This window comes from Pipra filicauda, unplaced genomic scaffold, assembly GCF_003945595.2.
Source record: "Pipra filicauda isolate LSUMZ 115617 unplaced genomic scaffold, ASM394559v2 scaffold520_size808073_pilon, whole genome shotgun sequence".
Lineage (NCBI taxonomy): Eukaryota > Metazoa > Chordata > Aves > Passeriformes > Pipridae > Pipra > Pipra filicauda.
In genome coordinates this window covers 475,566-499,743 of record NW_024104666.1, presented here as the reverse complement: position 1 = coordinate 499,743, position 24,178 = coordinate 475,566, and the positions used below count along the sequence as shown (strand labels likewise).

The window sequence follows — 24,178 nt, the reverse complement described above, 5'->3', positions numbered from 1 at the left end:
ATCCCCAGTGAGGTGCATGTGCCAGCTCCCGGGAATGCCGTGAGTGCTGCCCCGCATGGAACGCCTGCCTGCCCGCCCCGGGCTTTGCATGGTCCCTGTTGGCTCAGTGTCCTGGATGCAGGAGTGTGGGACTGCTGGAGCTGCTGTGGGGGCACTGGGGGGGCTGCACTGACTGAAATGAGGTTTGGTGTTCCCATCTGTCCCAGCTTGGAGCAGAGTCCTGGCTCCTCCCAGCACGGCCACATCCGTCCCGCTGTGACCCCGGGCTGGATCCGGGCTCTGAGCAGGGCACAGCCCCACAGTTCCCACGTCCTCCTGCAGGAGGGGCCTGTTGTGGCTCCAGCTCAGCCCTCTCAGCCCTGTGCTGCAGGGTGGTGGTGGCACCATCCCTGAGCTCCTCTGCAGCACATCCAGCCTGGAAGTGTTCCAGGCCAGGTTGGACAGGGCTTGGAGAAACCTGGGCTAGTGGAAGGTGTCCCTGCCCATGGCAGGGGGTGGGATGAGAAGGGCTTTGAGGTCCTTCCCACCCAAATGATTCCATGATGACATGGCAGAGAGCTGACCCATCACTGCAGAGGGGTTTGATGAGCTACAATCCCACACTGTCCCTACCTCTGAGCTCCTTCCTGTGTCCATTCCTGGATGTCTGCTCCGACTGGAGAAGGGATCAGTGCAGATGTTGGAGCTGTCCCTGCCCATGCCCTGGTCCAGAGTGTCTCCAGGGCCAACCCCATCACAGCACTGGGAATATCTCATTTTACAACTTTATCAAACTGCTTCTAATCTTCCCTTTTCCGTTTCTCCTCTGTTCCCAACACAAGGAATTGCGGGAACGTGTTCTGCTCCAGTTGCTGTAACCAGAAGGTGCCCGTTCCCAGCCAGCAGCTCTTCGAGCCCAGCAGGGTCTGCAAGTCCTGCTACAGCAGCCTCCACCCCGGCAGCTCCAGCCTGGACCTCGAACTGGACAAGCCCATCACTGCCACGTCCAACTGAATTCCCGGCCTGGGAGCGGCGGGGGAGCAGCCGAGCCGGCCCTTCCCCCGGACAGGCGGATCCCGGAGGGCCGAGGCTGGGAGGCTGCGGGAGCGCTGTGGAGGTCGGGCTGGGCGTGGCTGGGCGGGATGGACGTCGAGGATGCGCCGCTGGATTGTGGGAGTCTCCTTTTCCAGCTCTTCCCCCTTCCCTGCCTGTCCTGTCCGTGTGTCCGTGTGTGTGTGTATATATAATAATATATATATGTTTGTTTGTTTGCGGGAGGGTGTGGAGGTGGGAAGGGGCTGGGCCAGAGCCAGGATCCCGTGGGTGTTCCTGCCCCGCTCGGAGGGTTTGGGAGCAGGGAGCGGAGGGAACCGGGCCAGCCAAGCTGCAGAGCCTGAGAGCTGGAGCCTCCAGGGCTTTCAATCACTCCTGTAATTCCAAACCAGAAACTGCTGTTTGGGAACCTGTTGCTGCTACAAGAGGTGGGAATGTCCTTCCCAGGAGAGCCCTCTCCCTCTCTGTTCTCACAGTGGCTGCCCCAGGGGATCCCCTGCACACACAGTCCCTGAGCTTTGAGCCGTTGGAGCGGGATCACCTGGACTGCTGGCTCAGGGATGTTGGGGGGGCGTGAGATGGTGTCACACCAGGCCTCTCCAAAGGTCTGTCCATGCAATCCGTGATTCAAATCCGAGTGGGACAGGGGCAGATCTTTGCCTTGTCCTTGCCCCCTCTGTGGGAGGTTCCCTGTGGGAGCAGAGCTTTGCCAAGGTCAGGCCCAGGCCCTGGTGGGTCAGACTCGCACTTTACTGAGACTCCAAACCGATGGAAGGCACCGGGACCCGCTGGAGTCTCCGGGCTCGGTCCGTGGGGAGTGCACTGGTGCTTGGCATCCTTTCCCAGGCTGTGTTCAGTGTACCCCAGATAGGAAAAACCTGCCTGAGGATCTTACAACAATCCAAAATACATCATGGATCCCCCTTCTTCCTTCTGCCCCAATCCCAGTCACTGAAGTGTGAATCTCCCGAGTATCTGTTTGTAACTCAGCAGTAGGTGCTCATCCCCTTCCCATAGATCCCATAAATCCTGCTTAGTGCAATCTGGCAGAGGAAGCGTAGATCCTGCTCACAGTGTATTCTTTAGGCAAAGTCCCAACTGCTCTGTGATATTCCCAACAATCCTGCTGGAGTATTTGAGAGCTCTAGATACAACAGCTCAAAATCTAAGAAACCTCGGGAAAGGAGCATTTCCCTTCCCTGGAATGTCACAATCACATCCAAAGGAGGGTCACACAGATAAACTGTCTGGCAGAGCTCGGTGGGTCTGAGGGGAGAGGCCCAGGGGGTCTGACTGTGTCCTCCCCACCCCACGAGGATCCGGCAGGAACGAATGTCCAGGAAGGAGGAGGCTGCGTCCTTTTGGGGAGGGGCTCTGGGAACGGGCATCTTGGGATCTCCCTGGCACGGGTTTAGAAAAAGCTACAAGGAGGGAAAGGCGAGGCTGAGGTGGGTTCTCCAGCCGAGGGGTGTCCAGGAATTGTTCCTGACCCAGCAGTGGGTGCTGGAACGGAGGCTCAGGCGTGGGAGCGGGAGGAGGGGAATGTCCGGCCCTTCCCGGGAATGGGGAGGGGGCAGGGCCGGGGCTGGGGGTGTTACCCCAACCTCGTGTGGGGCAGGACGAGCCGGAGCCTCCGCAGCTCCTGGTGCCAGGAGGGCTGGGATGTACAGTGTGAATAAACGCTTGCGGCTCTTTAGGCTTTTTTGGATCGATGAAGCACTTTTTTTATTAATATTATTTTTCTTTGTATGTAAAGGAGGAAGTGTCTCTCTCTCCGTAGCTGTGTACAGAAATAACCCTTCTCTCCACAAGAGAGTAAAGTGCTCCTATATTTTTCATTTTTGTCAAAAGCGAGAAGTAAATACTTTAGAATTGTTAAATATATAAATAAAAGTGAATAAAGTTTAGACTTTTGCATGGGAGCATTTGCTAACACACTAATTTTTTTATTTTGCTTCCCTGTCCCTCGGAGGGGACGTGGTGGAGGTTCAGCAGGAGCACCGAGGCCTTGGAAAAGGAGCAGCAGCTGCTGCCTCTGGCTTTGTGTTCCAGGCTGTGTCTTCGCAAGGAACAACAAACTGTTGCTCCTAAACCCAGAAGAAAAATAAATCTTACACTTGGTTTTCCTGGTCCCAGGGAGGGGAAAGGCACAACCCACACCCCTCCCAGGTTCTGTTGGTACAGTCAGTGCTGTTTTCCAAGGATGGAGAACTGTTAGAGGTTGTTGGTGTTGGAGTCTCAGCTCCCTCCATCCCACATTTTTCTTTCTCCCCTTAACCCCCCGTCCTGTTTCACTCTGATGATGTTGCCCAACTGTAGGAGCAGCCCAGGTCTCCAGGGAATTCCCCTGCTTTCAGTGGGGTTTGGTGGGGGAGGTCGGAGTTGTCACTGTTACAGCTCCTGCCTTATCCCAGTGCTGGATGGTGGAGCTGCAGCTCTTCGGGAACAAACCAAACTCACTCAGGTTCAAGATCTTTTTTCCCAGAAGGTGGAAAACTCAACTGGTCTTTGTCCTGCACTAAAGCCCAGTTATTCCCAGTTTCCTGTGACTGCTGCTCATCCCAGCTGTGCTCCCATCCCTCAGCTCACCCACCAAAGGCTGTTTCTTCTCTTGGAGGATTTGCCCTGAATTCCCAGGGGTCTGAGCAGCTCCTTGAGCAACTGTGAGTGATGTTGGGCCAGACCTGTCCCATCCCAGGACCTCGTACTCAGTTGTTCCGTGATCCGATGGTGATTATTTAATCAAATCAAATCAGGTCGGGGCAGAGCTGTGCTCACACTGGGGGGATCTGCAGCTGCAGGAGCCAGAAAGCAGCACAGAGATCCCGTTTGGCACAGTTAAGGACACAGAGGAGCAGGGTTTCAGTTACACCTCACAGTTTGATTTCCTAGAGCTCCTTTCACACTCGAGTTACCTGGGAGTGCTTTGCCAGGAGCTCGTTGCCCTGCAGGTGTTGTGTGCACACCGGTGCCGTCGGGCACTGCCCTGCCGGCCGTTCCCCTCCTTGGGAACGCCGGGGGTGGGTCTGCTCTGCTCTCAGGGAAGGTTTTAACTCCCACGGGCTGTGAAGCCCTTGGTGCAGAAACTCCTGTCAGGGGCAGCAGTGCCCTGGCAGCTCTGCCAGAGGAGGACACGGCTGACAGGGCGTCGAAGCCCATTCCCCAGAGATCAGTTCTTCCTAAGGAACTTCCTTCCCCCTTTCCTTAGTCCCCGCTCTCGGCAGCCCGGGAGCCTGTCAGGACAGCAGTGCTGCTGTCACAAGAGCTGAGGGGCTGCGGAACAACCTCCGTGGGCAGAGGGGATTTGGGGAGTCACAAAGAGCGGCTGCAGAACGGAAATCTTTGGGAGCTGAAGGGCTCCATCCCAGGTGGGACAGCGGCGGGGCCACCCCTCCCTGACAGGGGAGGTGACACCAGAGTCATTCAAGAGCAGTGATCTCACACCCGGGCAGTGCAGGTGAGTGCTGGGGGCAGTTGTATTGTGGAAAACCTGCTGCTCTTTGGTGGGGAAGGGGAAGGAGGTGTTGGGAACGGCTCTGCTGCGCTGGGAGGGCTGTCGGGGTGGGACAGAGCCCACCCTGGGACAGGTTCTGAGGGGCTGGGGGGCTGCAAAGGGCAGCAGCCACGTGCAGGAGGCTGAGCAGGCTCAGAGGCTGTTGGACGGGGGGGTTGTTACGGTCAGTCTGTAACTGCCCCTCGAATCGACCTGGAATTACCCAGGGTGAGGTTTGGAGTCAGAAGATGGTGTTTTGCTGGGCTGTGCTGGCAGGGGGGCTTGGCCAGCACTGAGCGAAGGCCAGCTCTGCCAGGTAAGGGTTGGACCAGGTGTCACACAGTCCTTAGGGCTGCCCATCGCTGGCATCGCTCGGGACTGGCTCCTGAGCTCCTCGGAATTACGTTTCTCAGTTAAAAAGACAAAGCAACGATTTAGGCTCTTTTTTTTGAGTGGTGAGAAAGGACAGAACGGCGATTCCTGATGGAGCTCAGAGCCCTTGGGGACAGCTCTGCCCTCAGGGACAGTTTGGTGTCTCGGTCAGTTCAGGCATCAGAGCTCCAATTGTTGCATTTTGGCATTTCAGGTCACCATATTCTTTGGACTTGGACATTTTTTAAATGCTACTAAAGTTTGACCTTATTATTTAACAAATCTGGGTTTTAAACTGTTTTCCTGTAGTCCTGCCACAAAATGATTTTTATACCTTGCAGTGGTGATGAGTTTGATTGTACCTTTTTTTTTTGGTGGGATTTGTACTAAAATGACATCTGAAATCTCGATTAACTACTTGAAGCACATGAAATTTTGAAATCATGCAAAGCTCCGAGGGCAGAGCTGTTCAGCAGCAGTGGGACATGTCAGACCCTCGTGCTCACCTGTGTGTCACAGCAGTTCTTCAGCCTCAGAGTGAATGTTTCAATCTTAATAAATTTCTCATTTTCCTGCACAGTGATGATTTCACAGTCCCTTGTTCTCTGTGTCGGGGCATCTGCAGAGCTCCCAGTTTGTGGGGCTTATTTTTAGGCAAATTATAGCTCATATATGAGGAGCAACCTGGGCTAGTGGGAGGTGTCCCCGCCCATGGCAGGGAGTGGAATGAGATGGGCTTTCAAGTCCCTTCCCACCCAAACCATTCCATGGTTCTATAGTTCTATACTGTCGGGGGCTTTTCAAGCCCAAATACTCTTTGTCCCTTCAATGCACACACAAAGGAAGCCTTTTGGTGCTGGTTAATGGGATTTGTGTGATTTCAGGGAAGCTCTGCCTGGCTCAGCCTGGGATTCCTGTGCCAGGGCACAGAGAGCCCACGGAGCCTCCCTTGCTGCGTCCCACTGGAACTGCTCCCCTCTGCTCCTCCCTGGAGGCAGCGTTTGTCACTTGTGTCCTGGATCTGCCGGTTTGGCCTCAGGGAAATGCCGGACAGCTCCACGCTCAGCAAACAGCTCCCTCCCCCTCTTCCCACTCAGTCTCCTGGCTGCTGTAGCACTTCCCAGCTATAAATTCCAGCTGTCTTTGGCCTACTAGCGCTTTTCTTCTGTTATTAGCAACTTTTTAATTAAAAATTTGTAGTCATCAGGGCAATCCCAAGCAGGTCAACTGGCAGGCTGAGGGAGGAGAAGCACACAGTCAGCATTTAGGTGGAGAGTTACTGGATTTCAATCCACAACTTAATGTAGAATTTATGTCAGGATGGATTGCAGCATCACTGGGACACGTGCACAGGGAATCAATCAACTTTCTGGAGGCCACAGAGAATAAAAATCTCTCTTTTCTTCAGAAAGCAGCAGTTCCTGAGGAGGTCAAGGTAGGAAGGGCTGTCTGACCCTTGGAGTCACGGTGGGTGACCTGGGAGCAAACCCCACCCTGGGCAGGTGCCAGGGTGGAAGCCCATGGTTAGCCCTGGAAAGCAAGAAGGTGAACAGGGGAAAATGGTGTTTTTCTGTGTTTAATAAGCTTCAGATAGTTTTGAGTTTGGTTTTGTTGGTTTTCTTCAAAAAGAACACCATTGGCACTTGAAGAGCTGCTGCTTCCAGTCATTGTCTGCATTTGATCACTTGGGCTTTGCCTAAATCATGGTGAGAACATTCCAGCATCTTGGAGTGACTCCCAGGGCTGTGTCTGCATTAGGAAACGGCCCAAAGCCGGGGATTTCAGCCTGGGGCGGGCGGGGGTCACTCCTGAAGGGTTTGGTTTGGCCCTTGGTGGAACGTCCCCACCACGCCTGGAATTTGCAGCTACCTGAGGATTTTGGGAGGGATTTTTTGGATTTCAGCTCACCTTCTGTGTGTGGTGGGGCCATGGGGCCTCACAGCCGGCTGCCCCCGTGCCCCAGGGCGCTGTCCTTGTGCCCCAGGGCGCTGCCCCCATGCCCCAGGGCACTGTCCCCATACACCAGGGCACTGTCCCCATACACCAGGGCACTGTCCTGCAGCGCTGCCCCAGCCCTGTAACTGCCGGACCCCGACTCCGCAGCCACCGGACACAGCTCCTGGTTGCACCACCTGCATGGAGAGAGGGAACAGTCTGTGCCAGCCCTGGGACACACACAGGGCTCACACAGGGCTGGTGTCACCCTGAGCTGTGCCCAGGTCAGATCCCATCGCTGCAAGAATGGAGATGTCCCATGGCAGGGAAGAGCCCCAGGGCTGAGGGCCCAGCCCAGAGTGCTGCTTGTCTCCACCTGGGAATTGTGTGGCCATGGCTGGGGGTGGGATCACTCCAGGAGGCAGAGCAAAGCCTCCCACATGGCTCATGGAATCACCCTGGACAGTCAGGGCCGGGCAGGGCTGTGCCTACCTGAGGGCAGCGCAGGTGTCTGTGGAGGAGGCACCAGGCCGGGCTGCGTGTTCCATCAGAAGAGCTCCTGTGGAAGAGCAGCACATGTCAGCATTCCCAGGATCCTGCCAGAACTGCCCAGGACTTGGAAAAAGCAACTGGTGGTTATTTCTCAGGCTGAGCTTCTTCAGTAGGAAAGGTGAGGACTGAGCTTTAAAGCTCCACCCTTGACCCAGGTGTGACCCAGCTGTCTAGGACTGACTCCCAGACCTTTCCTGGTCTGAAATCCATCAGCACAAGAAAGATGTGGAGCTGCTGGAAAGAGTCCAGAGGAGGCCCCGGAGATGCTGCCAGGGCTGGAGCCCCCCTGCTCTGGAGCCAGGCTGGGAGAGCTGGGGGGTTCCCCTGGAGAAGAGAAGGCTCCAGGGAGAGCTGAGAGCCCCTTGCAGGGCCTAAAGGGGCTCCAGGAGAGCTGGAGAGGGACTGGGGACAAGGGATGGAGGGACAGGACAAGGGGGAATGGCTTTAAATTGAAGGAGGGTATATTTATACCAGATATTGGGAAGGAATTGTTGGCTGTGAGGGTGGTGAGGCCGTGGCCCAGGTTGCCCAGAGAAGCTGTGGTTGCCCCTGGATCCCTGGAAGTGTCCAAGGCCAGGTTGGACGGGGCTTGGAGCAACCTGGGCTAGTGGGAGGTGGAACAAGATGAGCTTTAAGATCCCTTCCAGTCCAAACCTTCCCTTGATTCTGTGATTCCTGCCTTTGCCCCACCTGTGTAGATCCGTGCCAGGCTGTAGGAGAAGTCTCTGGCTGCCAGCTCCATGGTCTCGGCGGGCTCTGCTCCCGCTTTCTCCAGGAACTGTGCGAGGCTGCCCAGGGCCCCCCGCACCCGCTGCACGGCCGGGGCCAGCTCAGCAGTGCCCGACACCAGCTCCAGCTTTTCCTGCAAACAACAACCACAGGAGAAATTGCAGCGCATTCACCTCCTGCGAGGGAAGGGGCTGGTGGGAGCCTGCACACGCCCAGCACTGACAGCGAGCTCAGAGCCCGGTGCTGCCAGTGGCACTGCCCGGGGGAGCAGCAGCAGGGAAGGGGATGTGTCCAAGAGGAAGCTCCCTTGCCGTGGGAATGGAGAATTCCTGTGGCCAGCCCCAGGATGTTGCTGTTTCCATGCTGGCTTTCCAGCTGCACGTGGGGACCAGCTCAGAGCACCCCACAGCTGGGTGTCTGAGCAGCACAGTGGGTGGTGCTGGTCACTATTTGGCTTCACCAATAACCTGCAAAGGAGACTAAAGGCGGTAAAATCTGTACCCAACTGGTGAGAATCAGTTACACAGAAAGAATTATTGATGTTTCTGAGGTGTCAGTGCTGGGGTGAGCACACAGCTCCTCTCACTGGAATCCAGCTGGGCTGGGCTGCACAGGCTGAGCCTGGCTGTGTTCTGTGCCCCAGCTCCTCCCTCTCCATGTTCTCCAGCTGCTCAGCCCAGAATCCCACATCCCCAGTGCTGCTGTTCTGGGTTCCAGGGGCACAACCCCCCCCAGCATGTGCTGGACAAATACAAACACAGCCCCAGTGCCGAGAGAAAGCCCAAAGAATTCCAAGCCCATGGAATGATAATGAGGTGTTTTAAAGGAGATCGTTGCTGACAAGGATCAAAGACCTCAAAGGCATCAGCATATTCCCAGCAGGTCGTGTGGAAGCCAGAACAGAGACAACACGTGCTCCCTGTCAGCACCTCCCGCTGTGGCTGGGGCACCACCACACAGCTGGGAAGTTTGCACCCCTGGAAACACAGAGCAGGAACACAAAAGCATCATTATAACCTTAGGGGAACAAAAAGACCTTGTATTGTCTTTGTCCTCCAATTTTACACTTTTACTTTTGTTCAGACTGAACTTATTCCTTTCCTAACCAAAAGCTCCTTCTGGAAGATCACACTGGGTTTTTCCGTGTCCTCCCTGCATTTGGGAGTGAGAGGCTGGGAGTTGCTCCAGGGGTGATGCTCGAGGCAGGAGCAGCTCCTGCTCTCTCTCCTGCATGTTGCTCTGCTCCAGCTCCAGGGTGTAACTGGGGGGAGGCACAGACATCACTGCCCTTCCTGCACTGCTCTTTTCTGTCTGAAATCATCAACAAAAGAGCTTCAGAGCTCCAACGTTTGTGATTCCTTCTGTTTTCACTGAGGAATTTTAAGATGCTGCTCATTTGTTTTCTCTCCATCAAGCAACATGGTCAGAATGGTTTTTACATACAAGGCTAATCATGAGTATCTAAAAATACAGCTACAGGAAGAACATCCCCAGCAGGGCTGAAAGCACCATGTCATGTTGATGCTTTAGGCAAACACACAGCCCAGCCTCAGTAACCTCCTTTTGTTTCCGGCTGCCTGAAAATTGGGGTTGTGCTCTGAAAAGGACCTGCAAACACCACCACGTGTCTCAGATTGTATGGCTGATTTCCAGCCTGAGTTATAGCCCTACACAGACACTCTGGAGGCAGGAGTTGACTCTGAGCCCTGCATGATGCACAGAGGGCTGGAGTTCAGACACTGCCCTGAGAAATTTCACCTGAAGTGACTCAAATGCAATAATCAGCAAACTGCCCAGAGCTACTTTAGAGGCACTTTTCAGATTATAATTGAATTCTAAAGTACACCCAAGGCTGTGGCTCAAAATTCCAGCTGATAAAATTTTAGTACAACATGAAATGACTGGGCTTGTGCAGCATCCACCTGAAACTGCCCCCTTGGTGGAACTGGAATCCAGGACATGTCCTGGGCTGATCCCCCAGCGTGGGCAGCAAGGCAGGGGGGATTCTGCCCCTCTGCCCCCTCAGGTGAGACCCCCCTGCAGAGCTGCTCCAGCCCTGGGGAACAGCACAGGGAGGACGTGGAGCTGCTGGAGAGAGTCCAGAGGAGGCCCCGGAGATGCTGCCAGGGCTGGAGCCCCTCTGCTCTGGAGCCAGGCTGGGAGAGCTGGGGGGGTTCCCCTGGAGAAGAGAAGGCTCCAGGGAGAGCTGAGAGCCCCTGGCAGGGCCTAAAGGGGCTCCAGGAGAGCTGGAGAGGGACTGGGGACAAGGGATGGAGGGACAGGACAAGGGGGAATGGCTTCCCACTGCCAGAGGGCAGGGAGAGATGGGAGATTGATTGGGAAGGAATTGGCTGTGAGAGTGGGGAGGCCCTGGCACAGGTTGCCCAGAGAAGCTGTGGCTGCCCCTGGATCCCTGGAAGTGTCCAAGGCCAGGTTGGACGGGCCTTGGAGCAACCTGGGCTAGTGGGAGGTGTCCCTGCCCATGGCAGGGGGTGGAATGAGATGGTCCCTTTATGGTCCCTTCCAACCCAAACCATTCCAGGATTCCATCCCTGTCTCTCACAATCACTCTTCGTGCCATGTGTTCTCCTCAGACTTTCCAGCCTAATAACCTCTGGATAAAGTGGTTTGTCACAAACTCACCTGTGTATTAAAAACACCAAAAAATCAGCTTTTCACAATCTCATTGCACAAGAATGAGGAAGTTCTGTGTATTTCCTGAGGGTAACTACAACACTGGATTCCTGCTCCTGGTCACAACACCAGCAACACTGGGCATCCCACCATCAGTAGAGGCAACTGTCCTGGGATAAAACCAAAAATGGGTGGCAGAGGGGCCAGGGGGGATGTCAACCTTGATCCAACCTTCAGAGAAACAAGTGCTGTGGGAAGTACTAATGCTGCTCTCTGCAAAGCAGTCTGACACTGGGCACAAATCCTGCACGCTGAGAGCCTTGATGGACAAACATAAAGCACATTGTACTTGGTTTGTGTGCATCAATAAAAAGGAAATGGATTGGGGCAGTTAAAATCCCTTTATGATGGGCTAAATTATTTCCTCGCTAGACAGGAATGGGAGGGACGTTTCAAACGGAGCCAGACTCCCAGAGACTGAAAAAATTTGGACACTTGGAGCTCAAAATAGAGGTTGTTTATCACCTGTAAGTGAAACCCTGACTCTGGGGTAGAAACTCAGCATGTTCCTGCAGGCAGAAATCCCTCCCAGGCTGTGGTTCCACTGCCTGGCTGCCCGAAGCATGAAGGAAAAGCTTGAACTGGCCAAGTCTGATCTGTTCTATCCAGGAGCACCCCCAGTGCTGTCCCAGCTGAGCCCGACCCAGCCCCTCTCCCTGGAAATGCAGCAGCCTCAGAGTGACGTGGACAGCAAATGCAGTGGCACTTACTGGAATTTGGAGACCTTGAAGTCAGAGCTCTCTGCCCTCCAGCCCCACACGCGGTGATTGGTGGGAGCACAGTAATGAGCTCGTTAATTAACGAATCTCAGAACTTGGTCGCTGCTGTGCAGGTCCCTGCTCTGCAGGTCCCTGCTCTGCATCAGGGCCCTCCCCAGGTTCCCCTGATTATCTCCAGCCGGGCCCTCCCACTGCAGCAGGGAGGTGCTCTGGGGATCAGCACGGCACCTCTGGGGGGGGGTTTATTTGGACTGGTGTTAAATGGGAGACTGTGGAGGCTGCTTCTGTCCAAATGATTCTTGGAGCCAGATCCTTTCCTTCTCCGCTCCACCACCTGCAGTGTCAGCCTAAGCTGCTGTTTGCCAGCACCTGGACCATTTGCCATTAGCAGTTGTGCTGAGTCCTGCTCGTGAGGAGATTTGGCTTCTGTTTGGTCATCAAATTGAGGTACTTCTCCTTTCTCAAAAGGTGTCTGAGAGGTTGGCAAGGAGACCCTCATCCCCCGAGGTCAGAGGGGTGCTGTGCACAGAGCACAGCTGAGCTGGGGTTTGAAATGGGAAGAATTTGCAGCCACTGGGAGAATTACTCAGGATCTTGAAAGCCCTATCTAGCTGTCAGTGCTGCAGGAGCACAGTGTCCCAGACTTTTCCCTTCCCACACCCTGTGGATGGAAAAGTGAAGGCTACACACAGCCCAGTCCAGAACTCCAGATGCCCAGGATTGCTGTACATCTGGATTGCTGTGTCTGGATTAATAATGTCACCTCTGGGAGAACACCCTCTGCTACACTGATCCTGGCTCCCAGGCTGGTTTCTGTCTCCCTTTTTGAGACACACCGAAACACTGATGCTCATTTACCTTCATGAAAATCTGAGCTGCTTCGGGCCTGTCACCTGAGCAGCTTTAAAGGCAAAGGCAGAGAACGGCAAATCTAGAGAGACAGCAATGGAATTCCTCTGGCTCTTCCCTTCTTTTCAGTGGGAATAAAAATAGACAGTCATAATGCAGTAGGTAGCTCTAGTGAGGTTCAATATTCAGCAGTCTTGTGGTGATTTTCCAGTTAAGGAACAAACCCACAAAAATTATTTTGGATTCAGGAGGGTGACTCACATTAAAAATGTGCTTATTTTGGTGCCTGTCATGAGGGACTGACAATGCCAAACTCTTCACTGCTGAGCTGAAAGTATCTGCACACAAGGATCCCAGGACAAGCACTACCTGCATCCTGCTATTTAAGGAGCAGAACTGTAAGACACCTTTGGAATACTAGTCTAAAACCTTCAATTTGGGCATATTCCCTGCCAGTCTCATTCAGGAGCATGAACCCCAAACAAGGCTCTGCCAAGGTGGGCAAATGAGGCTGAGCAGGGCTTTTGGAGTGGGCTCACCTGCACTGTGGACAGGAACACGGCCATCACCCGGCCTTGGCTCTTGGCAAGGGATCGCAGGACATCGAGGGACAGGATGTTGGTTGTTCCCTCCCAAATAGACAGAACCTGTGGGGAAGAGGAGGCTGGGCAAGAGCAGGAAGGAGCCTTTGGAGTGACTGCAACAAAGATAGGGGAATGTGAGGAAACAAAGACATGGAGCAGAGCTAAGAGATATTAAGGAAATCTCCAGAAATGGGGAACAACCCCAGCACCAGGAACACATCCTGTCCCCTCCCTGGGAATGGTTGGGCTCAGCAGGAAGGCAGTGAGGGAAGAGCTGCCACACCTGGAGCGAGTCTGGGAGGAGTGTGTTCCCCCTGGAGCAGGTCTTTAGCAGGGAAGCAGAGTGCTGTGCAGGGCACTAGGGCACACACAGGAGCTTCTCCTGCTGCTCTTACCAGAGTATCCCGGAGGATGACTGGCACGCCCGTGTCCTCCATGTAACCTTGGCCCCCAAAGCTCTCCATGGCCTCCACAGCCACAGCAGTAGCCTGCAAAAGGCAGAGCTGGCATGATCCACAGTGCATGAGGGGAAACAACAAACCTCCCACAGCAGTTCCTACTGGGATGGGCTGACTGGGCCCTGCTGACTTCCTGAGGCAGTTTCCTCACTACATACAGGAGGAGAAGCTGGGAAATAAAGACTGAGAGAGGACCTGCAGGAGCAGCCAGGCCTTGGCAGAAGATCCCAGGAGAGTCTGTCTCAACACAGTCCTTCCTAGGCAAGGTACCTGTGGTGTGCTTGGTACATGGGAGCGTGTTTCTCTGGTCCAGGAGAGCCCTAACCTTCAGCTTCTGTGTATGTAAGCTGAGGGCCATGAGCAGAGGACAGACCCCTGAAGTTAAGGCTGATGTTAAGCTCTTAACATCTACTCTTCTCTTTATTCACAGTGAATGATATTCTTTGTGGCTGTGTCTCCCTTGGACATGGGGAGCCCCAGCAGCATTCCTGTGGCACATGGAGCACTTCTCGGCAGTGCTGGCTGTCTCTGTCCCCATCAGATGGCTAAGATGAGAGCAAAGGGACAAGGCTCCTACCCACAAAGTCCAGTCTCCAGAGCAGTACCTGCTGCAGGTCCTGCTGGTGTTGCCCCCTCTCCCTGCCCTTCATGTTGGCTGTGTTACTCAGCCCTCTTTCCAGCTCTGTGGTTGTCCATGTGCCACACAGCCCCTTCCCAGGCTAATCAAACTGCCTGTTCCATACCTGCTTCCCCGTGTACAGTTTGGCCACGGGGACCAGCAGTCTCAGGAGCAGCTGGTCCTGCTCACTGGCCAGGTTGGTTTCTGCCAGGCCGAGCAGGCGAGCGACCTCCATGAGCAGCAGAAACGCCCCTCGCGCCTGCACCTGTGAGCGGAGAACAAGGGGTGTCACTGGCAGGGATCTGGGACTAGGGCTGATTCCATGCTGAGGTGCCACGGGACTACCTCGAGGGGAAAATGCCACCCCTGCCTGCACAGACCCACAGCTTCAGAGACAGAGACCTCCTGCCAGGCAAGGCACAAAGCACAGAATATCAAAGGTGCTCTGGAGCTGCTGCTCTTGGACACTGTGATCTGAGGAAAGGGGCAATGCCACTTCATCAGGACTGCTTGAGCCTCAGCAAAGCTCCTACCAGTCATCCAGGCCACAAATCCACATCCTTTCCAAGGGTAAGGGATGTGAGACCACACATATGATGGTCAGTCTCTGAGCACCAGGAGCTGCAAGGTCTGTGACGGATTTCTTGCTGAGCAACTTACTTCCCTGGCAAGTTGTGATTTGGGAAGCATCAGGATATGGAGCTCTGTAGCTCCTCTGTGTAAAGATGTGCTGTGGGACTGTATAGGATCTGCCCTTTCTTTCAGAGGTGGAGTTCTGGCCACAGGCTAGGAGAAGCTGGAGCTTGAAGTTATGTTTGACAGATGCTGACACTTTCCCTCTCCCCCAACTCTCAAGAGAATTTTTAAATGCTGTTTACAGCCCATCTCCTGGTGCATGAGCTACCAAGGAAGTTGGGTGAGTCTGTACCACCCCTGGACAGAAGGCTGGTAACTGCAGTTCAGGTGACTGTGGTGTCAGGCCTGGACTCTGATGCCAAGACCCAGTTTCAGAGATCATGGCTCATCACAGCAGGGGCACCCATGAACTTTGGTGTTCCACTCAAGAGAGTTCCCAGGTAATTGTTTAGGATAACCTCAAGTCCATCAGAGAAGCTAGGTCTATCATCAGATCAAATCCCACTAGAATGTGGCAACTCCCTTGCTGCATACACTTTTTTGTAGCAGGAAGAGCCTCCTACATCTGACTGCTGCACACAGCAGGCTGGCTGTGCTCATTACCAGCAGAGGAGCTCTGCCCTCTTTCTTTCCCAACAGGTTCAGCTTGGCTCCCAACAGCCTCACCTCCATCCGGGCTATGGTCTGCATGTGTAGGGGATGGTCCTTGAGGAGCTTCCCAAAGGTGACCCTCCTGCGGGCGTACTCCCTGCTCAGACTGATCATCCTGCAGGGAACACAGACAGAACACAGTCAGACCTTCCACTTCTGAGCATTCCCGTCCAGCCACCCCCACCAGAAGAACCCTGCTCAGCTGTACCCCCCAGCCTGGGTCACCCCCACCCTCCTCCAGCACTGCTGCCTTCCAGACCTGTCCCACAAAGGCATTAGATGTCACTCAGCACAATGCCGAGCATTGCCAAGTCCCTTTGTCCTGGCAAGCTGCTCCTTCAGCTCTGGGGGGATCCATGCTGCCTTCACCTTCTCATGGAAGCTACTGCACCAATGACATTGTGGATCCGAGTGATGTTCAGCATGTTGGAGATGGAGGCCACTCCACGACCCTCTGCAGAGATCTGGAACAGCGAGGAACAAAGGCTGCTGTGAGCCTTTCACACTGCCCTGAGTGGGGATGGGATGGATATGGAAGTGAAAGTGGTGCCAACAAACAGATGGGCATGGGCTCCACTCCATTCCTGTCTGACCTCAGGCACCTCAGTGCTTTAAAATATGGCTATCCCATGTTAATCAAGTCTATGGCACAGTGTGGCTGCTCCATCCCTGGGCCAGGTTGGATAGAGCCCTGAGCAACCTGGTCTAGTGGAAGGTGACCCTGCCCCCATGGCAGGGAGTGGAATGAGATGAGCTTTAAGGTCCCTCCCAAGCCAAACCATCCTGTGATTCTATGATTCCATGACCAGAGAGGTGGCATGATCAGTTCTGGTCCCTGTTGCTTGCTCTACCTACACATTACACAAACTGTACCTCAGCTGGCTCAGTGCATCTGGATTAGGGAAATGACCAGCCTAAAATGACTTTCTTTTTTTTCTTCCCTCACATCTTTTCCTGAGCTCTTCTCAGCCATGCTCCACACAGCCCCACCGCTGAACAGCCAGACAACAAGATGGAAAGGGGGGAGCTTTTCCAGTTGGGATCACTGCTGAAACCCCCAGGAGTGTGTGCTGTGCCAGGCCAGCCCAGTGCCCAGGGGAGGGTGAACCCTTTCTCACCAGCTCTGCTCTGGCTCCCTGCAGCCACAGCTCTGCTGTTGCCATTTGTCTGGTGCCCAGCTTGTCTTTGAGCCGCTGCACCTGGATGTTGTTCAGCTTCCCTTCCTCGTCTCGAACCCTCAGGAAGAACAGGGACAGGCCCCTGGAACCCTGGGGACACTGAAAGGCACACAGCGAGGATTTAATTATGATGAAACAAGGAAGAAAGAGAATGTCCCTGCTCCTTCACCTGGCTCTGCCATCCAACAGAACTGGTTTACCTGTCCTTCAGCATCTGCTATCCTGGCCAGGGTTAATGCCATATCAGAGTCAGCAGCTGATGTAAACCACTTAAATCCATAGAGACGAAAGGTACCATCCGGCTGCCTCCTGGCCACGGTCTCGGTGCCGTTCGCTGAAACAGAGGGGAACATTTCTTGGCCTTATGGGACCTTCTGTGTCAGTCAATGCTGCTTTTTCAGTTTAAGCAGCAGCTCTTTTAAGCTACCTCTTGCTATGAAGATGGAGCATGGGTGAGCTTTTAATCTCTTTCATTGACCCTTGATAAAAAATGCAGCGTGTATAATCCAGTGCCTCCGGTTCTTCAGGGGCTACCACAGCCGAGAACACTAAGGGCTCTGCGGATCTGGGAGCCCTGCAGTGATGCACATCTTTCACTTCACAGCTGATCTTTTCACTGCTTCAACCAGAAAACCAGCTGCAGCTTCATCAGACTCCCCTTCCCCAGTTCTGCCTCTGCAGCAGAGTTCTGAGGTTCCATAGCCCATTATTAATGTTAGTAGGCAAATAACTAATGTTATTACTAACTAACAGTAGTCAAGTTGAAGGCCAAGGATGCTTTCTCAGTCCCAGCTGGGATGGACTTGACGGTGTGGCTCAATGTTTAGATTATAGAGCTAGAGATCTGTGTGTTACCTGTGCAAGGAGCACAGGTCTGTGCCTGCCTGTGTGTTCTGCTTGTGCCAGTGGACAGAAGTTGGGCATTTTCTTGGTTAAAAATCTGAGCTATGCAGAGGATTCCTAAACTGGCTCCCTGGCTTTGTAAGCTCCCCACACCCTTCATTTTCTCAGTTCTCACTGCCACATCTGTCTCCCACCTCAGGGCACGTACCAACATCCGAGCCGCCCCTGCGCTCCGTCATCCACTGGCCAGAGGTCCAGAACTTCTTGGGGTCACGGGATGTCAGACGGTCAAAAGCGCTTTTCAGAGACCCGGGAATACCCAGCGACTGTTTGGGGGGAGGGAAAAGAAGCTGAGATGATCATAACACAGTAGATGAAAGCAGACAGATGCTTTAACTGCCCCTGGTGTGTCCTGGGCTCAGACCAGCCGGTCTGGAAGCAGGTGGGGGTCCTGCACTGCGGAGCATCTGCAGGTGCTGCAGAGAGCCTGTGAGCCAGCCAGCTCCTGCCTGGCTGCTGCAGCACTGTGCACACAGAAGGTGTTCTCTGTGTTACAAAGGGAGTGCTGAGCATCCTTACCCTCCTCAGATTTCGGCACCGCTGGACATCTGGACAGAGAGCTCCCAACACAGCCCATGTGCCAGGTATCAGCATATGTTCATGTACACTGGATGTCACCAGCTGGGAAGAGGTAACTGCCTTGGGCTGGTTTCGTTTTTGTTGAATTAAAAGGCCCAGTTAGATACTTAAAGGATATTTTCCTCTGAATCCTATGCAGCCACTGAGGGAGTGCAAAGGGTGTCACTAAGATGCAGAACCAGATATTCCAACTGGGAAAGTCTTAGTGGCTTGGTGAATTTACACCAGGTATGGATCTGGCTCAGTATATCTAACTGCCACTCCACATAAGGAATAGGAAAACAAATATTCTTGTAGTAAAAACATCATAGGATCATGGAATGGTCTAGGTTGGAAGGGACCTTAAAGCCCATCCAGTTCCATCCCCTGCCATGGGCAGGAACACCTTCCACTAGCCCAGGTTGCTCCAAGCCCCGTCCAACCTGGCCTTGGACACTTTCACTTGGGACACATTTCCAGCTCCCTGCAGTGTTGCAGGTGTCACATGCAGCAAAGGCCTGACTGTACACAGTGCTGTAAGTAAACATAAACCTGGCGTGGGCACAGAGACTTTGTCACTAACAGACAAAGGCAGTGGGGGACGGAGCTGAGTCACAGAGCAAGCAAGGGCCGTGCCCAGAGCCAGATGGTGGATCAGTGCTCCTCCATCCTTGGCCGGTGCTCCCATCTCTAACCAGAGCTGCCAGGACGTGGGCTGTGCCCTCAGGGACCAGCTGAGCTCATACCTCAATGACTTTGGCTGCCCCATCAGTCATGGCCAGTGGACAGTTGAAACCTCCAGAGGAGGTTGAGAACAAGTACAGTTTGACAGCCTGGTACAGGCGGCTGAGAGAGAGAGAGAGAGAACAGACGGGTTACACAGCAGTGCAACAGCGGGAGGATAAAACATCTCGACTGGGAAGAGAGGGGAAAAATACAGCCAGAGCAGGTGAGGATCAGACCACTCATTTCTGAGAGGGCAAAAACTGCTCCTGCCAGGAGGAGAGAAGAGAAGCAGCAGAGTTTCTGAGTCTCAGTGGGACTGCCAGCACCAGGCCAGCTGGTGCAGTTTTTAACAATAAGAAATGTGGGTCTGTCTCCAGGGACCGGAACACAACGAAACTGCAGGTGAAATATCAGATCTTTAGCTGCATTAGCTGGAGCAGTGCAGGGAACTGCCAGGCCCCACAATCAGGAAGGTGACATCAAAGATTATTATGATCAAGTGTGGGCCTTTAGTTCTGGCCTGTCATTGTTGAAGTGGAACATTGCAGTGGACAGACAGTGCTGCTGGGGACAGCAGGAGCTGAGCTGGTGTCCAGGCAGCATCTGTTACCCGTTACACAACCAGCTGGATAAACCTTGCCAAGAATAACCAGGAAGGCTCTGAGTCACTCTCATTCTCCCCCAGTTACCTCCAGTTGGAGTATTTTCTCTCATAAGCCTCAGCAATCAGCCCCTCTTCCGCCGAGATCTCCTTCATCCTCCTCCAGGCCGAGCAGGTGTCGATGCGATCCACGCGCTGTCCCCAGGCGTCGAACTGCCGGAACACCGGGGGGTTCAACTCGCATTCCCATCCCAGGGGTTGGATCTTGGTTAGCAGGCGGTTTCCAAATCTCTCCAGGTCCTGATGCACCTCCTCCAGTACCTATGGAGCAACAAGAAGAGCCCTTCAGCGCAACCCTGGAAGACAGGAGCCTTGGTCCCAGCTGGAAAGGCAGAGCACTGCCCATGTTGTCCTGCAGTGCCAGTGGTCTCTTGCCACCTGGCCCTTCCGTGCATTCTGTAACACAGCACAACAACTTCTCCCTCAGCCTCTGCTGGCACAGCTGTGCTCCATTGACACTTTTTCTCTTTTTGCCCTCAAAATCATTTTTTCAAGTTACTTTTGGCAGCATGTCTGGATTTCACAAAAGGCAGAAGCGCTTTAGTATCAGGGCTGAGAATGACACAGATGCACATGAGCAGAGGGGTTGGATGAGACGGTCTCCAGAGGTTCCTCAGCCACTCCATGATTTACTGCTGGAGAAGAATGCCAGGGGAAGGGCTGCCAAAACTGGAATGCCTTCCTCTGTACAGGAAAACTTTCACTGGGCTTAGCAGTTACCTGCCTGTCAGGTTAGGAAAGGAGGGATGGAGGAATCATTTCATCCTCAGCTTGGCAGGCAACGTGTCTTGATTCAAATTCCCACCCTGTATCCAGCTTCCTACAGGACCCTGGAGAAGAATTCATGTGCCCTTGTTTCCCCTGGGCTTGGCTGACCAGAACAGAGCAGTCTGTCCACAGTTAATGGAGGGAAACCAGCACCCACCACAGAGGAGTGACTCATTCCAACTCCCTCACATTCCTGTTTCAAGGTGACAGTAATTGCCTTCTGCAAGTGCTCTTCCCTCTCTGTGGAAAACATGAGTGAAGTTGTCCAGCCTTAAATAACCTGACTTAGAGAAGATTAAAATCAGGCCAACAGGACTCAACCTCCAGCACTGTTGGACCCTCATTAGCATAAACACATCCGAGGCTGTACTGGGGGTCAGGGAAGCACCTGATTTGCTTCCATCAGAGGAGTATTGTTTGCTGTCCTCTGCCCCTCGAGAGACACTCATTCCCTCCTCAATAAAACAATTAAGGAGGTGAATACCATAGTTGCTGTACCTAAAACAGGGCAGTTATGAACCCCATTAATGTGCTGTTGATGAAATGCAAACACAGTTTCTTCCTTTCCTGCCCCCCTGTATTGACTCTCCACTGAGCTACGTCCCGTGTGATTGATTCCTTCAGCGCTCTGCTGTTCTGCACAAGTGATGAGGACCCAACACACATGGAGCTGTGTCCAGGTGCTGCTCTGGAAGTCCCCACCCTCAGACCAGCCACTTTTCCTTCAGGTGAATGGTGAAAGAGTGTTAAAAATCACAAAACAAGCCCAAACCATGCACAAGAGCCTGTCAGCTGGTCCAGCTCACACCGCAGCCCTGTTTGCCGTTGGAGCCCAGCTGGGATGGGTGTGCACCTCCAGTGCTTATCATCTGAAGGTTGTTTACAAGGCATAACCCCGGAAAACAGAGTTCATGGACTTTGCTGATCCCTGAAGCACAAGAACCTTTGAACTGCTTACCTGGTATTTTTTTGTGGGCAGAAGAGCATGAGCCTACCAGATAGATCTCTTGGTTTGAGTTCACACTACAGGGAGCTCGTCCATATTTCCTAAAAACCCTCATGCCCTGACCACACACAGCCTGACAAACCACTGACTTGCCCAATAAACAAATAAATGTGTTTATTCCCAAGGTGAAAGAACAAAATCAAAACTCCTGTGTTTGTGACTGCTGAGCATCACACACAGCAGCCTGAGTGCTCCAAAGAACAGACACTGGGATATGGAGAGGACCCCTGTAAACTATCAGGGTCAGGGCTGAGGCTGCTGGGTGATCTCCTTCACCCTAATCTGCCCCTTGATATTCCAGGCATGAATATATTGAAAATGTGCAAATTATTGCACATTAGGGGTGTGACCCTTTATAGTAAAGGACATATTTTCAGGCCAATCAACACCAGGTAGATCCTTCTTCACAACAATGCTCAGAAAAAGCAGGTACTTCGTTCTGTGTTCTCCTGAAATCACCTTCAAACAAAGGAAGAAATCTTTTGTGCCATTCCAGGAAAATTTTTGTGTTCGCCACTGAATAGTACAGGAATAAACTTCCAACGTGGTGTCTGCTTCGGTGGGACACCCAGAGCTTCGGGGGTTGCTGCTCTCCTGGCCAGGAAGGTGTTCCCACGGCGAGCCGGCTCCCAGTGCTGCAGACAGCAGCCGGGGCTCTCCCTTCCAGCAGCGAGGCAACACTGCCCCGCGGGGACCGAGAGCAGAAATGAAAGGGAGATGCTGCTCTGGGAGATTTCACAGCCGCTGTTCTCTCTTTGGGGAAGGAGTGGAGGCAGCTCTCAGCCTCGCTGAAACACAGCATTGATCCTTTTATTCTTTGGGAGACCTGGACTGTGATTCTTCCAAAGGTGCAGATTAGGAGCAGGATCTTCGCGGCTGCTCAAAGGCATCGTCCTTTCCCGTCTTCTCTTCCGGCAAGAAGGCCGTGGTGGTGCTTAGGGACGCCTCATTCCTGTCTTTAGGGATAGCTGTGACAAAAGCAAGCTCCCATTGCTCCCACCACACTCTTCTCACCCGGTGCCTGCGAGGCATCGCAGACATGGAGGGAAAGCAGAGGAGGGCAGAGCCTCACTGAAAAGCCACGTTCTTCCCCCTCTGCTCACCCAGTGGCTTTAGAGGTCATTGCAGCTTCTGCTGCGATAAATCATGGAGAGACGTCACACTCTGCTCCATGAGAACGGGTCCCTGAAAAGTGGGAAACCAATGTGGACCTTGGGGTGAGGAGAGCTGCCTCCTCCCAGGGGTTCCTCAAGGACGAGCTCACAGCACAGAAACCCACAGTTCAGGGTATCACCACACCACCTGCACCCCTGAAACCTGTACAGGGTCTTTTCTGGCTGAAAACCAACCCGGAAATGCCACTGGCCTGTGCTGAGACCAAGTAGACCCCAAGGGGCCTTTGTACCCGCTCGAGCACGCAGCTGAGAACAGCCCCATTCCTTAAGAATTTCCTTAAAATCCCCTCTTCCCACGGGAAGAGAGGTGGAAGAGCACAGCAGAGGTTGGAGGCACCTTAGTTTTTAACTTCTCTCTGAAATTCTGTTCTTCAGACAACCAGAAAACAAATAGCCACACCGATAATCCCACAACAACATTGCAACACCCAGCCCAGTCACGGGAGCCACTGAGCCACTTGCTGTTTATGTCGTGGCACTGTTTGTCACTCCTGCCCTCAAACATAATTAGTTTTAAAGAAAGCTGATAAATTCCCCCCAGTTAAATGCTCAAAGGTTCAGGGAAACATTCAATTCAGAGGCTGAAACAGCAACTGGGCGGAGCTGTGGTGGGTACACACGGAAACACAAACATGCACGCCAGACCTTGGGAGGAAGGTGAGTTTTCAAGTAACTCCGAAGCAAAGTATCCTCCAAGTACGGGTTCCCAGTCTTGGGCTGCTCTTGGAAGAGGGTCTCCGTTGGTCTCCTCACAAGGGGCATTTCCAGATCTTCTAACACTTGTTTCTGCTGCGCGCTGACCGGCTGCTCCACGGTCCTGCTGATTCCTTTAACACTCGGTGTTTGGCACCTGGCCCTGGTGCGAGGCAGAAAGTGACCCGACTGCCAGGGCAGGATGGTGGCACTGGATCTCCACCAGGGCAGGCGACGGGCAAACATGATTCAGCAGAGCCCTGAGCGTGTCACGCCAACAGCTCTCACCTACAGACCGTTCCTCACCCGACAGCAGCACCAATCCTGGCTTGTGTGAATGTTGTGAAACTGTTCTGTCTTCACTCCTCCCTCCGGAAGGAGTTTTCCTGCAGCTGTTGTCAACTGAACTAGGGAAAAGGTCTTTGGCAAGAGACCAGAAAATGGCCTAGAAAAACACAAGTACTCAGGAAATACAGTGTCCTCCCCTACTAGCTGGGCAAAGCATCATAACCGGTCAGACTGACATTTCCAGAGCTGGGGGAACTGAGAAGCGGGGGATGAGGGGATGTATTCTCACCTGAATTGCTTGGACTGATAATGGGGTAAAGATGATGAGGAGAAAATACATTTCTTTTTCTAAAAGATAACAAAATGCCTGGAAATGGGAAGAATTCGTTTAGGCAGGTTATTCTGTAAGTAAGATAGTGGGGAAATGGAGAACTCATCCTCCTTGCCTGGTCTGTGAAATAATCTGGTTCTTACAGAGTCCCTTCGAGTTGAGTTGGGACGATATTGTCTCCCTTTCCCTAGAGAAGTACCAGAATATTCTAAGAACGTGGCTTTAGTAGTTGAAAACCTGCACCTTCCTCGAGGTGATATGCTGCAAATAAACCCAGTATTTGGCTATAAAGTGATTTTAAACATACATGATACCACACGACTGTCCCTGCCATGGCTGGCCCTGCCGCTATTTCTTCTGCAGGGTCACCTTGTGTCCTGGTTTTGGCGAACGACAGGGTTAATTTTTCGCGGTAGCCGTGAGGGGGCTAAATTGGGGAATACTATCCTAAAACAAGGACACCTTGTCCTGCAGCAGGGTCAGGGACAGACACAGGGTCAGGGGCAGCGGCACACACAGACACAGGGTCAGGGTCAGACACAGGGTCAGGGACAGCGGCACACACAGA

General features: G+C 53.4%; 2 protein-coding genes across 10 annotated transcripts in view; one reads left to right on the top strand and one right to left on the bottom strand.

Annotated features, from left to right (window-relative positions):
- Nucleotides 1-2,954, top strand: part of MTMR3 (myotubularin related protein 3) — a 79,413-nt gene extending 76,459 nt beyond the window's left edge. For all 4 annotated transcript variants that reach the window (XM_039386995.1, XM_039386994.1, XM_039386996.1 and 1 more), the window contains one exon: nucleotides 822-2,954. In XM_039386995.1, the coding sequence (XP_039242929.1) occupies nucleotides 822-993 (172 nt within the window). In that variant the 3' untranslated portion in view covers nucleotides 994-2,954. The remainder of the gene's footprint in view (nucleotides 1-821) is intronic.
- Nucleotides 2,738-23,805, bottom strand: LOC113998313 (acyl-CoA dehydrogenase family member 11-like). Of its 6 annotated transcripts, none has more exons than XM_027740912.2 (15): nucleotides 22,944-23,805; nucleotides 19,378-19,610; nucleotides 18,709-18,808; nucleotides 17,553-17,670; nucleotides 16,702-16,835; nucleotides 16,442-16,600; nucleotides 15,693-15,787; nucleotides 15,339-15,438; nucleotides 14,161-14,301; nucleotides 13,355-13,447; nucleotides 12,915-13,022; nucleotides 8,075-8,246; nucleotides 7,325-7,391; nucleotides 6,806-7,029; nucleotides 2,738-6,132 (listed from the first exon to the last, which is right to left on the bottom strand). In XM_027740912.2, the coding sequence occupies exons 1-14, from the start codon at nucleotides 23,235-23,237 to the stop codon at nucleotides 6,834-6,836; spliced, it is 2,010 nt and encodes a 669-aa protein (XP_027596713.1). In that variant the 5' UTR covers nucleotides 23,238-23,805; the 3' UTR covers nucleotides 2,738-6,132; nucleotides 6,806-6,833. The 6 variants fall into 6 exon arrangements, with proteins under 6 accessions (XP_027596713.1, XP_027596712.1, XP_039242933.1 ...); XM_027740911.2 differs by lacking the exon at nucleotides 2,738-6,132 and adding an exon at nucleotides 6,161-6,427; XM_039386999.1 differs by lacking the exon at nucleotides 2,738-6,132 and adding an exon at nucleotides 6,161-6,391.
- Between the last annotated feature and the right edge of the window lie 373 nt (nucleotides 23,806-24,178).